Below are 14,169 nucleotides of genomic sequence, written 5' to 3'. Positions count from 1 at the left end.
TAACTTTCAGGTAATTTCGCTTGCTTTCAGGATGTAATTTGGGTAAGATTTCTCTGTGAATTTTCGTTTTCCTACGGTCAGCCTCATCTCTTCTGTCATCCTGGGCTTGGTTTTGCGTGCTTTATAAAGATGTGATTGATATGATCACTTTAAAATTAGTTTGCTCTAAGACCGCAGTTCTCTCGGTCTTTTCTATAAATAAACTTCTTTCTTTCCTTTGATCTTTCTTATTACTTTTACATTTTTTTTTTTTTTTGCGTTTTTTTACAGATATGAATCTTCTCCCGTGACTGATTTGTCAAGTACCGTATAGCTAGATGTCACTCTAAACTTCCCTCTTCCCTTCCGTCTTTCTCATCCCTTTAACACACACAACTTGATTCTATTTGTTTTACAGAGATACGAATCATCTCCCGTGATTGCTGTGTTAAGCAGCGGAGCATCACATGCGCAACTTTATATGATAGAAGGAAGTAAGGCAATGTCAGTGTAATCACCACAGAGACGATTATGATTGATGGTCAGGATAATGAGACCTTCACGTCGACACAACGCTCAGTATATCTGGTAACAGTTACAGTCAACAAAAGGGAAACAAAGACCATGTACAGTAATGAAAAGCAGTCCTTGATCATAAAGGGGCATAGGGGAAACGCAATGTACGGTTCGGAGTGTTGCATTGAGAAAAGACGGATGAAGTACGTCTAGCTCTGTTAAACGGAAACGAAACTCACAGTAGAAGAAGAAACCAAAGAAAAGTCTTTGGACATTAGGGGAGTGCCAAAGGAATGCAATATACAGTATGGGGATAATACAATGAGAATATATGGATGGGGTTAAGTTTATGGGTATGAACCGTGCACAACGGCTATGTATAGAACACAGGAGAGAGAAAAAAATCTGTGCTCATTACGGGAGCAGCGTACAGCTTCGTGTGTTGCTCTGAGAACAGACAGATGGAAGTTCGTAAGTTCAGCGTTTTACAACGCAAACGAAGATAAAATAGAAAAGAAAAAGAGAGAGAGAAAAAAGAATGAGATCATTAAAGGATATTAAAGGAATACAGTGCACGGTCCGCCGTGATACACTGAAAACAGATTGATGGAAATGAGTTTAGTGTTGTAAAATGCAAACGAAGATCATATAAAAAAAAGGAAATATATTAAAAAAAATAGAGAGAAAAATCCATGGAGTAATTAAGAAAATACAGCGTACAGCCCGACACGCTACACTGGGAACAGAGGCATGAAGGTGAATTAGGTAAGTAAAATACAACAAACAAAAGCCATGCAAAGGAAAGAACAAAAAGGAGGAAAGTCAATGGTCTCCGGAGGGTAATTGATGGGTATAAAGTGTTAGGCTTGGTGTTTTGCACTAAGAACACCTCACACTAGGGATTAAGGGTGCAGCACTGTAATTGAACTGTCTGTGGTGACCCTGACTGGAAGGGGAATGCACTGAATCCCCCTGACAGTGTTGCACCGCGGCAGTGTAAACACTCAAGCGTGGGAGTGGTGGAAAACACTTACTGGTGAGCCGAGTAAAAAGCAGCGTGGTGTTAAGTACATTTATTCCTCACGACAACTGCATTTTTGCCTGTTGTTGTGTTAGTGGCCGACACTCATTCGTCTTGCCTGGACACACACACACACACACACACACACACACAATGTAAATATACTCCGTTCTTTCCTCCTTCTCCTCTTCCTCCTTTTCTTGCTTACACACACACACACACACACACACACAAACGTATACTTTACACGGTCTGGTAGCGCAGTGGTTAGCGCTCCCGATTCACGATTGTGAGGGCCCAGGTTCGAATCTCGGGTCAGGTCAGAAGTCTTTAGGCGGACTTCTTTACAGTGTAGCCACTGTTCACCTACCACTGATTAAGTACCTGGTGTAAGTCGGAAGTTGTGACCCTCTGCTAGGTAGGAGAATTGATTGATTTAATTTATGGCGCCGCAACTGCTAACAAGCTGAAAAGAAAAATACACGAGGTGGCCTGACCATCCCCGGGCCTATCTACTTGTTGACCGGCGCCACCTGACAGCCACACTAACAAACTGTAAGATACTTCCTTAGGGTTAAATGTATAGTCAAGATTGCTATGTATGTTAGTATGTAAGTATGTAACATGTGGGTTTTCTCTTGAAAGACTGCAAGATTAATAAATCGATGATTATTATTATTATTATTATTATTATTATTATTATTATTATTATTATTATTATTATTATTATTATTATACTGCGTTCTTTCCTCCTCCTCCTCGTTCTCTTCCTCTTGCTAGGACACCACACACACACACACACACACACAAACTGCATTCTTTCCTCCTCTCCCTCCTCCTCCTTCTCTTCCTCCTCCTCCTCCTCTTGGTATGACACACACACACACACACACACACACACACAAACTGCATTCTTTCCTCCTCTCCCTCCTCCTCCCTCTCTTCCTCCTCCTCCTCTTGGTATGACACACACACACACACACAAACACACACACAGTTATAAATGTACTAATCTCCTCTTTTCCTTCCTTCTCCTCCTCCTCCTCCGCACAAAGATCAACAAGGTCGTGAAAAAAAAAAAGATCCCAGCAGCTGTTTATTTCCGGTGTTGACTGGGTGCTTAGCAATTGCAGTAATGGAGCGCTTACAGGTGGCATGTGAACCCAACAACACCTACCACTCGCTGCCTGACAGGGCTGTGCTGAGGACCTGAGGGTGTGATGGACGTGTGTGTGTGTGTGTGTGTGTGTGTGTGTGTAGATATTATGCATTTTGTGATGTACTGAGTGTAAACTGTAGTAGTTATCTTTCTGTGTATCTATCTGCCTATCTATCTGCCTTACTGTCTACCTATCTGCTTTCATGTCTGTCTATCTGTCTGTCTGGCTGTCTATCTGTCTATCTATTTAACATAACATAACATAACATAACATAGCATAGTTACATAACATAGCACAGCATACAGGTGAATAAATCAGAAACACTACACGTAAAAATGAAGGTGATGACGTCATGGAATATATTGAATGACATCACCAGTCACTCCTGCAGGTACATTATACATGACGCACACACAGCCTGGCTACATGTGTCACTATTGGTGGCGTCACACTAGCGGGAATCTGTGACGATGCCGCCTACAGTCAGTGACAGATTATTGTGCTGTGGCAGGTCTTCGTTTTTGTTTTTTGTTTTTTTTCATTGCCTGCTGACTCGCTCTCGTTTTTGTGTTGCTCTTGTTCTACACTCTACAGCGTGAGTGAGGACTTGATGACAGAGGAAGTGATGGGGCAGAAGGAGGAGGAGGAGAGGGGGGAGAGAAAGAAGTAGAAGATGGCATTCATGACTATGATGACGATGATGAAGACGATGATCAGAAGAAATATGTATTATTCCACCATGTCTCAGGTCGATAGAAACAACAACAACAACAACAACACGAGAGAACAGAACAAGAAGACAACTGTGGCGATGACTACGATGATGACGATGACAAAAGACGAAGAAGAAAAGACAACAAAGCGGGAGGCACACAGTACGCATGATGGCCTCACACGCCACATACTTTTCACAATATCAGCCAAGGACGATCGAGTCTCGAGCTTCATCGGTTCCTGTCTCGAAACACTTCAGTATCTGATAATGGTGGCATTGTGGTCCTTAAAGACCACAGAGATGATTTCTCGGGGTCTCGTTGATGTTTTGTCTGTTCGCAATGCAGGATCCTTGTTAAACTATCACCTGAATCATGAAAACACTTTTGAAGATCCCAGTACCCTCCACAAGAGCTTGTTGAAAGCAGCGGATGTAAGACACCGAAACGTTTCAAAATACTGTCTTCACCAACACACCAAGGAACCCACGCTGCAACACTGTTTCTTCGTTACTCACCCACTTGTGTTTCTAACTTCAATTCTCAGATGATGCAAGACCAACAAATCACTCGTAAGCATATCAAATTCTTGCCGTAAATTTGAAGTTAAAACACGCATAGAGAAAACTTTCCACTTACTTGCTTTAACGGCAAAGATGATAAACTGGCAACTGCGTCATTGAGTGACTGAACCGTGTAAATATTAAGCTTAATTAGAAACCGAGCGGTGATATGCTACTATCGTTTGCTCCAGACTCATGCACCATTCTTTACTGTTATTTGCGTTTTGCATTGACTGCTTTTGTGATTACAGTGTTTTATCGTGCTATAAATGTAATTCAAAGGTAATGATGGCAAAATACAAATCTGACTTAAGAAATAAAATATCATCATGAATTTATATAATAGATCAGTGAATATACAGTATTAATTTGATTTTTGTACATGCATTTATCTCAAACTTTTACATGATTTGTGCTAACATTAACTGTGTAAACTTTATTCTTAAATGTGAGGATCAGAACTTTGGGCATGGAGCAATGAGGTAGTCTAGCACTTAAGGAAATAATGCAGGGATGCCAAGTTAGATACTGAGGTGGAGGGCGAGAATTACAGATACATTTTCGAATCTTACCGACCACTGCCACTTGAATATTTATTTGAGGAAGAGAAGTTACAAGTTACAGAAAGATTTTCACGCTTCTTCACACAACACTAGTTTTCTTTACCCACTTAAAGTTGCATAAGCCGGGGAAAGAAGATCAAGTTTTACAGAATAGTCATATGTCAATAGTCACCTCATACGTAAGTCTTACCGATCACTACTAAGGGTGTGAGTCAGCAGATAATGAATGTTTCACACACCAATAGTTTTCTTTTCCACTTGATGATGAAGAGAAGGGAAGGAGATCAAGATTTTACAGAAAGACCTCAACATCACATCTAAACCTTACCGATTATTGATAAAAATTTGAATCAGTAGATACAAAATGTTTCACACATCACTAATTTTTCTTTACCCACTTGAAAATGAACTGAATGAAAGAAAAAAAAAAAAGGACCAGGCTTTATAGAAACATCTCACCCTCACATCTAAGTCTTACCGATCATGCCAAAGATGTGTCAGCAGATGGTAACTCACACACCACTAGTCTTGTCCTGCTGCCGCTTGGTGAATGAACACAGTATGGTACCAGTAAACAGACCATGCAGCGCTCCGTTCACCACAAGACCTCACAGCGGTATAAGAAACGCATGCCTGACGGAGTTCCTGAGGCGGCACCGTGTTGGGTGTTACGTTCCTGCCTAATTCATCAGCAACGAGCCGCCTGAGCACGGATAACCATAGAGTGTTCCTGTGGGGTAGTCGTTATGCGTGTACCTCCGAGGACACAGTGCAGGGCCTCCGCAGTCGTGTATGAAATGCTGTGATTGGAAATTAATGTGTTGTAAAGTCGTATTGGAATATAAGAAAGAAATGTTCGCGTTCCTGGAGCGATCGAATGAATAAATGCGGTTTTTATTGTTTGGAGGGTGTAAAAATTTAAATACTGCGTTTATTTTGGGTCAATGGAGAAAGAGAAAGAGAGAGAGAGAAGGGGGGGGGGCGAGTGAACGAATAACTTGCTGTAAATTTACCTTACAATAATCATGATCCAGTGCAGATAAACAGGAGCTCTGTCATCACTACATGAACCATTGAAACGATATGACCAACTAACAGATCAACTAATCACTACCATCATCATCATCATCACCATTATCATCATCGTCATCATTCATTATCATCATCAGCAGCAGCCTCTATAAACCCACAGCAGAAGACAATCCTGACCTCATTCCACTCATTTCCGTCAGGTGCGGGGGCCAATGAGTGGATATGGGAGTCACACGTACTATGCCGGGATGGAGTCAACACCTCGTCAGGCTAACTTATGACGTCTTGACGGTGGAACAAAATGGTGTTTCTAGGATGTTTATACTACAATCATGTAACCTTCTGCTCTCACTTTCAATGCGTTGTGCGTTGTCTCTCAATCTGAAGTCCCATGATCTGATAAACTAACAAAAATTGGCACCTTTTCGATTATTAACCTTCAGAATCCTGGCAGCCTCTTAGAACTTATCAAAATACTCTGCTGTACATCATCTTTGTATAAAAACTAGGAATTTAAAACCGAGGATCTTGATAAACACACTACACAACTCATTGATCGTAAGAGAGCAGCGGTAGAAAGATAAAATTATTCAATATTAGTCCAAGTAAAGAAATAACAACATCAAATGAAGGGACGCAGTCCCGTGTTGTGCTTTTCCCTCTCATAGGAAATATTTTTGTAAGGTTACTTGTTCACATGGATGATATTTCCAACTGAAACTAAATAATCCTCGTGAAACCATCACTAGAACCATGAAAACACTCCTGAAAACCACAATAACTTCCACAATGAGTAAGACGCCGAAGCGTGTAAGAATACAAAGCTTAAGTAAGATTAAACACTAAACACAATGGAGGTGAGTGAGCTGTGTTACTGACCACTGCTGTACCTGTCTAGTCTAGCTCCACTGATCACTGAAATACGCAAGCCTCTTCACGACAAGATTGTGTTCCATTCAAGAGGCCCCAGTGTAATAATCAATAATGCTGCACTGCTATTGAAAGGGCCCATCCAGAATGCCCTCGGTTCACATACCAACAGTTCCTTTCTTTGGGTGTAGCAGTAACAATAACTCTGCACTGATATTGTAAAGGCCCACCCGGAATGCCTTAGAATCAGACACCAGCAGCTTTTTTTATGTGTAACAGTAACAATAATACTGTAGTGCTATTATAAAGACCAAGAATAGTCCAGGAAAGATTCAGTTCACACGTCATAAGAACAGAATCTAAGAAAATAAAAGAAGCTGCAGGAAGCCATCAGGTCTACGCGTGGCGGTCCCTGTATGAAAGGTACCGACCTATCTCCATCTATCTTAAAGCTCCCTGATGACTCACCAATAACCACCTGATTACTGAGTCTACCACTATTTGACAACTAACTGCTCCCTATTTCTTTCTTAAATTTAACTTTGTCAAGCTTGAACCCATTATTTCTTGTCCTATCCTGGTTATTGATCTTGAAAATTTTATAACAATCGTCCCTTTCTCTCAGACCCACCATGATCATTAATTTCACCCATACAATGACTATCCTGATTACTGACCCTGAGATTTTTCATTTATGTTTATATTTTTTTGTTTATTTATTTATTTTTATTTTTTCTACAGTAGTCCTTTACTCTCAGACTCACCACAAACAAGATTTACACACATATATTGAGCGGCGCCACATGACCGTCATGTTACGGGACCTTCCCTTTTTTAAATCAATCAACACCCACACACAGAACACTGGAGCTAATCACGTGGTTCTTAAACATTTCATTTCAACGTTATCACATTTGTAATTACACTGCAATTCATATTTTCAACCAACGTGATTCATGAAGCCATTCATCGGCTCTCATGAAAAATTCGTTTATGTAGCACATCTGAACTGAGAGCATTTCACCGTATTCATATTCTTAGAAAACATATGTATTTGTGTTTGCATTCTAAAGTGATGTATCTACAGTTGTTGGGTTTGTCTGCTAAGAATAAATCACTGATTAAATTAATAAGTAAATAAATTAATAAATAGATAATAAATAGATCAATAAACAAACAAATAAACACAATTAAGCAATTAAATAAGTAAATAAATAAATAAATAATAAACAAAAACAAACAAAACAAACAAATAAAGAAATACATAAATAAACAGGTAAACTAACAAACGCATATGTAAACAAATTAATAGAAAATAAATAAACACAAACAAACAAATAAACAAACAAACAATTAAATAACAAATAAAAAGATAAAAGAATAAGTAAATACATAAATTAAATAATATGTAAAAGAAAACATGACCTGACACGAAAAATAAGAGGCGCTCCCCACACCCTTGTTCCCCCCACAACTCTTAGCAGGCACCACTTCGCACTATCGTACATAGAGCAAAGGTATCGTACGTCATCATTCGCTCTCCTCCAAACCGCAAATTGCTAAGGGAAAGTAAACTACCTTTCTACTCTAACTCACTCATAACTCTCTACGTACAGTATATCTACCAATCATGTGTATTTCTCTTATGTATGGGGAGGAGTACTCATTATTTACTTATATTAGTATTTTTATTATTGTATTGCCTTTTAGTTCTTTTGTGTATATTGTGAACAGGCAACAATGTAGGATGACGAATGTGTGTGTGTGTGTGTGTGTGTGTGTGTGTGTGTGTGTGTGTGTGTGTGTGTGTTCCCCTTCGTCAGTGCCTCCATCAGTATAGCGTCACACATGATGAGTTAGCAGCCACACAGTCATGCACCTGCCACCATCAGCTCGAGTAGTAACAACACAGTAGATTCACTCTTGTGTTGGCAACGCTGTCCAACGGGGAGGAGAAGGGAGTGGGAGAACCGATACTTATCACACCCCGAGCACTTCAGACCTCGCCTTGACATGTCTCTCTGCCAGCCACTCACAACGGGGGACGAGGTGGATGGAGAACTGATACATGCTCGTACTAACACACCTCCAGCACTTCACACCTCACCTCGACACGTCTCCCCGCCCGCCACTCACAATGCACAGTGCCTCCCATCCCACAGCCTCAGTCTCACGCACAGTGATTCCCTCCCCTTCAGCCTCTTGTCGCCCGCCGAAGATCCTAGAATCACTGTCGCCATTCAGTTTACCTAAGAGTCATAAATTACTCTTGAGCAGTGTAGCGGTAAGCGTTAATGTGTTGCTGTGTTCCCTCCCTGGGTGTCACGAAGTCTCAGTTTATTTAAAATAGCTGTTTCGCTAATAATAAGTATCGTTCACTGTTCAGAAATATACACAGCCTATCTTGCCCATTAATCGTTATGAATTTTACGCCAGAGGGTAGTGCAGTCGCCTAACTATTTTCTAGGTTTGCCGATAGTTGGCATTCACGCGTGAGTTTTTTTTTTTTTTTTTATGTAAGAGGGTCACTGGCATAGGGCAAAAAAAAAAAAAGGAAGAAAAAGAAGGCGTACTGAGATGCTAGCCTGCCCTTGTACAGTGAAAAAAATAAAAATAAATAATAATAATAATAATAATAATAATAATAATAATAATAATAATAATAATCACCACGTAGTGTGAAATATATAGTTACCCCAGTCCCATGTATCATCTCCGTGCCATCTTAAAAAAAAAAAAAGTAATTATAATGATATACGCGAATTACCATTACAGTGTGTGCGTTTTCTTTCATTACGCTTGGAAGACTGAAGCAAAAATGTTCTTATTCTGTTGAACTGTAGCACCATTTTTTTTTTTTTTATAGAAGTTTAAAATCTTTTCTTTTCTTCAATGTCAAGATCAACAGCAAATTAAAGGGTAATACGTTCCTAGTAAAGAGTAGTCCATCAATTTCGTTGTTTCTCGACATATCTGTGTATGTTTTATATATTTTTATGTATGTATGTATGTATGTATGTATGTATGTATGTATGTATCTACCTGTCCATTTATCTATCTATCTATTTATCTATCTATCTATCTATCTATCTATCCACTCACCTATACATTAGTAGGGGAGTCTTCCGGCTGTCACGACCTCCCCGGTGCCTGTATGACGCACACAGGACACACCAGGGCGACCCATAACACACACCTAACGCGCATAATACATGAATATAACAGGTAAGTGTACGTCAGTGTGACAAGTGACCAAACTAGCGGCCACTTATCACCTCACTTATGCAGCGTACTGTTATAAGTAGGCCACACGCAGCAAGAGCATTTACTACGTATTTCATCCTTCCCTCCCACTCGCGGCGGTGGAATCAACTCGTGACAGGCTTTAATAATGACACCAGTGGACAAAGACGACTGCTGGGTGGTGGTATTAGGTGTGACAGTGACAGCTTAATTCTCAAGTTTTATTCAGGTAAATTCCTCTATGATTGTCTCACTCTCGCTAATTACACCCAATGGCAAAAACAATAAAAAAAGAAAAGTAATGAAAATAATAGATAGACAGATAAATAGATAAACAGATAAATAAACTCAACTTTCTGTTCATTTTTTTTTTTTTTAAGCTTCGTATGACTTTAACTGCTTCAAAAGAGGAATACCTAGAAACCTTTGAAACGATATTGGCCAACTTTTTTCTCCCCCTCATGCACGTGCGTAGTTATCTTTTTGGAGCGGCATACTGAGTGGCCTTTTTCCTCTTATTTTTATGGCCCTGGTCGAACTCCTTCACACGTAATAAGAAAAAATACCATGACGTAAACTATCACGAGTGAGTTGTGTGAGGGGAAGTCTTGTGGGTGACTGACTGCTCGTGATGGAAACTAAGCTGTGGGAAAACTTATGGTACTCAGTTTTCTCACGCAATATTTCCCTACCTGGGGGGAAATCTATTGAGGGAAATGAAAATGACTAGCTACTGGCCGACAGAAAAAAAATCTCATATGTGGCAGTTGACTTTTCTTCAAGTACTTTATATAATTACAAATCAAAATTTATGTTACGATTGCCTTTAGTAGTTACTTTGTACGTCAATTTTGGTCGAAATTCCATAAATCTGTTTTGAGAGTTTTTACTTTTCCTTGTCAATTTATGAAGGGGGAAAATCCGAGCAGGGGAACTGGTTGAAAGGGAAAAAAGACAGAAAAAAGGTTCGGAGCCACTGTTATAAACGCCAGTGTTCCAAAACATCTCTGCGTAGCCCCTCCACTACCTTCAAAATGCTTTACTTGAAGTAATACACGTTTTCAAAGGTTTCTATTATTCTAGTGACAGATTAACAAAATTTCTACGTTATCAACAGGTTCAACACTCATGAGAACCTAGATAATAATTCTTGTGGCCTTTGAAAATAGCCGTGGTGAGAGAACATAGCGTTCCTGAATACGGGCAGCAGTGTGACTTAAGGTTCTATTTTCTCACGCAATAACCTAAAACAATGTAACTATGAAATCTTGTTTTCCTCCCGCAAGTAAGGACCTTAAAACATTACTTCATATGGCGAGGGCGAGGATATGCAAAGTGCCCTGTCTGTTCCTCCTCTTCTACTGGGTCTGCAGGAGAGGACGTGGTGATTGCAGCCAATTGACTCAGATTTTTGTATTGCTAATGATATACATACCCAAGAAAGGTCGAATCAGGAGGAAGTATTGCCTCGATAGGAGAAACCAATCCCAGAAGACTTGGTTGGTGCAGTCTCCAGAGTGCCTCAAATGTTTGTAATGATGATGAAATGTACACTCAAGGAAGATCGAGTCAAGAGGAAATATTACGGGAGGAGCTGATCGAGGAGTGTTCCCTTCCTGCATATGAGCGACTAGATTACTGCAGGTGATGAAGAAAACAGAATAAACGAGGGGTAAACAAGCGAGTGACGCAGCGCATAAGAGAAGGAAAATATGACGACTCTAAAAATAAGTCTGCGGTTTCTACACTGAAAATAACGAACTGTGCTAGTGTGCCTGCATATGAATGGTTAGAAGGCGTGGCGTGCTGGAGGCCCCTGGAGCGTGGTGGAATCCCGATGGACGGGCGCATGCAGTGAGGCGAGTCCCTGAAGAGTGGAGGGAAACATGGCTGCACGCGGGCTGCAGTACGTGCTTGATTAAAGCCTCCACTCCTTGATATTCTGATTATTATATTATATTCAAGCAGGCGAGAGGGGAGAGTGGAGAATGGGGTAAGAAGCGCGTCAGCCACAGATGGTGCGACGCATACACTTTGAGCGGTTACAGACCCGTATTCTGAAACGCTTTGCTCTCTCACCACGACTATTTTCAATGGCCACAGATAAATAGTCGGGTTCTCAAGCGTGTTTCTGTTAATAATGTAGAAATCTTGTTACTTTGTCACTAGAAGCGTAAAAACACCCTTAAAAACCAATGTTTAAATAGAGCCTTTTGAAGCTAGTCAGGATGAGATGTAGAAGTGTTTCAGAATATGGTCCATAATGTGAGAGAAGACATTCCTTCCCTTGGCTACGACACGTGTATGATTAAATCCTCCTCAATTCTTTGATATTAAGGGACTAATCCTCAAATGTTGCGGCGTCTTTACTAGCTTTAAGTCCTCATGACAGGTACTGGAGGTTTTCAATAATGTTGCCACGATTCTAGTGATAGTTTAACGAGGATTCTGCATCACAGGTGATAAAATGCTCATGAAAACCCGAGTAATCACCACTGTGCTCTTTGATAACAATCGTGATGAGACCCTAAAGTGTCAAATACAGGTTCTTGCAATGATGGGATAACACTGAAGCAGGTGAGTGAGGTAAAAAAAAAAAAGAATAAAAATAAAAATAAAAATAAACAAAATAAAAAAATAAAGGAAAAGAAAAGAAAAAAAAAACTACAGATGATATGAGCGAGCAGTGCAAGTAAGGAAAGTCATCACATTGTTAGGAGGAACGCGAGGTCGTTCCCCTCATGAGCGGGATGACTGAGACACCGCTAGTCGTCCGTCCACTCCATTTTAAAACCATCACTCATCGCCACTCAACGCTTCATGAGTGCCCTTTGTTTGTCGCTGCTTCTTGTGTGGTTGGTGAAGTCCACACGCTACTACATTGTTTTCTTCCCTGTCAGGTGCCTCTTTCCTCACTGTCATCCACGCCGCCTGTCACTCGCCGTTAATATATACATTCATCAGTCGTGTGGCTTACAATACTTGTGTTTATTGCTATGCTCCGGGCGGTGAGTTGCAGGGGAGGGCTGGTCTGTGGGATGGTGGCAGGAATGTGCTACTGGAGAGTGTACTTACATGTGACGGTGCTTTGCGTGAGGCGTATTCGTGCTGCTGATGGATTCTTTCACTCTGGCATATTAAATTTTCACGCCCCAGACACACACACACACACACACACACACACACACACACACACAACCTCTTTCCGTTGGCCTTGGAGGTGCGGTAGTCGGACCGTTGCTCCACCGAACACATGTACCGCAGGCAGTCGGCCCAGTAGGAGTCCGAGGCGGGCGACACCAACAGGTTGAAGCAGCCGGCCCACGTGCCCCCCTGGTAGCCTCCCTGCGGCCTGGAGGTGGCGGGCTGCTCGATGCGTGTGGGGCGCCGCTGCATCTTGTTCATGACCCTCGGCCGGAACAGCGCCCCGTCGCTCCGGGCGCGGCCATCCACGGATCCCGGCGTGAACATGATGGCCAGGAGTGTGGTCGACTTTTCCCTCTACACTAAACTGTCTCTCTGTCTCGTCCTCCGTCCCTGGGTGTGTCCTTCACAGGGAGGCGTCGCTGTTATTTACGATGAAAGCATTTCCTTGTTCGTCGCTCTAATCACTTATGGAATGAGTTGCATCATTTCTTGCGGGTCATCGTCAGTGACTCGGGATTTACGGCGTAACTCTTGCCAGATTACTGCCCCGTCGTGTGGCAGCCCTCACTGAACACAGAACGCGCCGCGCCGCCATGGCATCACTCACTAACTTAATAGATTAATTGTAAAAGTTTTCGTAAGTTACTTCAAGCGTGTTAAGTGAGTAATGAGTGCTGTGCTCAGCCAGGCTCAGCGGCCAGCCACGCGGCGGTGGAGGGGGCGTGGAGCAGCATGGGCGGTGAGTGAAGAGGGCACCGCGAGGTGGCCCAGGTGTGACTAGGGTGTGTGTCCGCCGCCTGGCTTACATGACGCGCTCACAACGACTGCCGGCACTGAGAGAGCGGCTGCCTCGCCCCTCCTCCTGCCGCTACCACGCAAGCAGTGCCCTCCCCACGCACCCCTTCCCTCCTCATCCAGGCCTCACCTCCTCTCAATCCAGGCTTCACCATCCCACCCTTACTACCCCTACGCCTCCACTGGCATTGCCTCGCCTCTTGCAGGATGGCTCGCTCTCTTCCTGGCAGGACCACTGCCACACACTCCCGAATCACCGACCTGTGTTTGGTCTCAGAGAACATCCCCCCAGACGAGACCTAGTAACTGCCTATAGGTAATGCCTCCTTAAGAAAAAAAGATAAAACAAAAGAAAAAGCACATATCTTCATAACAAAATTACATGCATTCATATATACGTACATGCATACATACATGCATACATATATACACATATACACACATACGTACATACATGCTTACGTGCTTACTTACATGAATAGATAAACAAGTAGAATAAACACGTAATAGTGTTCATAAGTGTTTATTTATAATTGTTACGAGTATAGCGTTAATGACGGCCCTTGT

The 14,169-nt window shown here is 41.8% G+C and overlaps 1 protein-coding gene across 2 annotated transcripts in view; it reads right to left on the bottom strand.

Annotated features, from left to right (window-relative positions):
- LOC135104152 (uncharacterized) overlaps positions 1-13,937 on the bottom strand; it is a 54,734-nt gene extending 40,797 nt beyond the window's left edge. The window contains exon 1 of one of the 2 annotated variants that reach the window (XM_064011208.1): positions 12,860-13,937. In XM_064011208.1, the coding sequence (XP_063867278.1) occupies positions 12,860-13,131 (272 nt within the window). In that variant the 5' untranslated portion in view covers positions 13,132-13,937. The remainder of the gene's footprint in view (positions 1-12,859) is intronic. The other variant, XM_064011209.1, reaches the window with a different exon arrangement.
- Positions 13,938-14,169: the final 232 nt, after the last annotated feature.

This window comes from Scylla paramamosain, chromosome 10 (assembly GCF_035594125.1).
Source record: "Scylla paramamosain isolate STU-SP2022 chromosome 10, ASM3559412v1, whole genome shotgun sequence".
NCBI lineage: Eukaryota > Metazoa > Arthropoda > Malacostraca > Decapoda > Portunidae > Scylla > Scylla paramamosain.
Note: the sequence above shows the minus strand (reverse complement) of the source record. Positions and strands in the feature narration are given on the sequence as shown.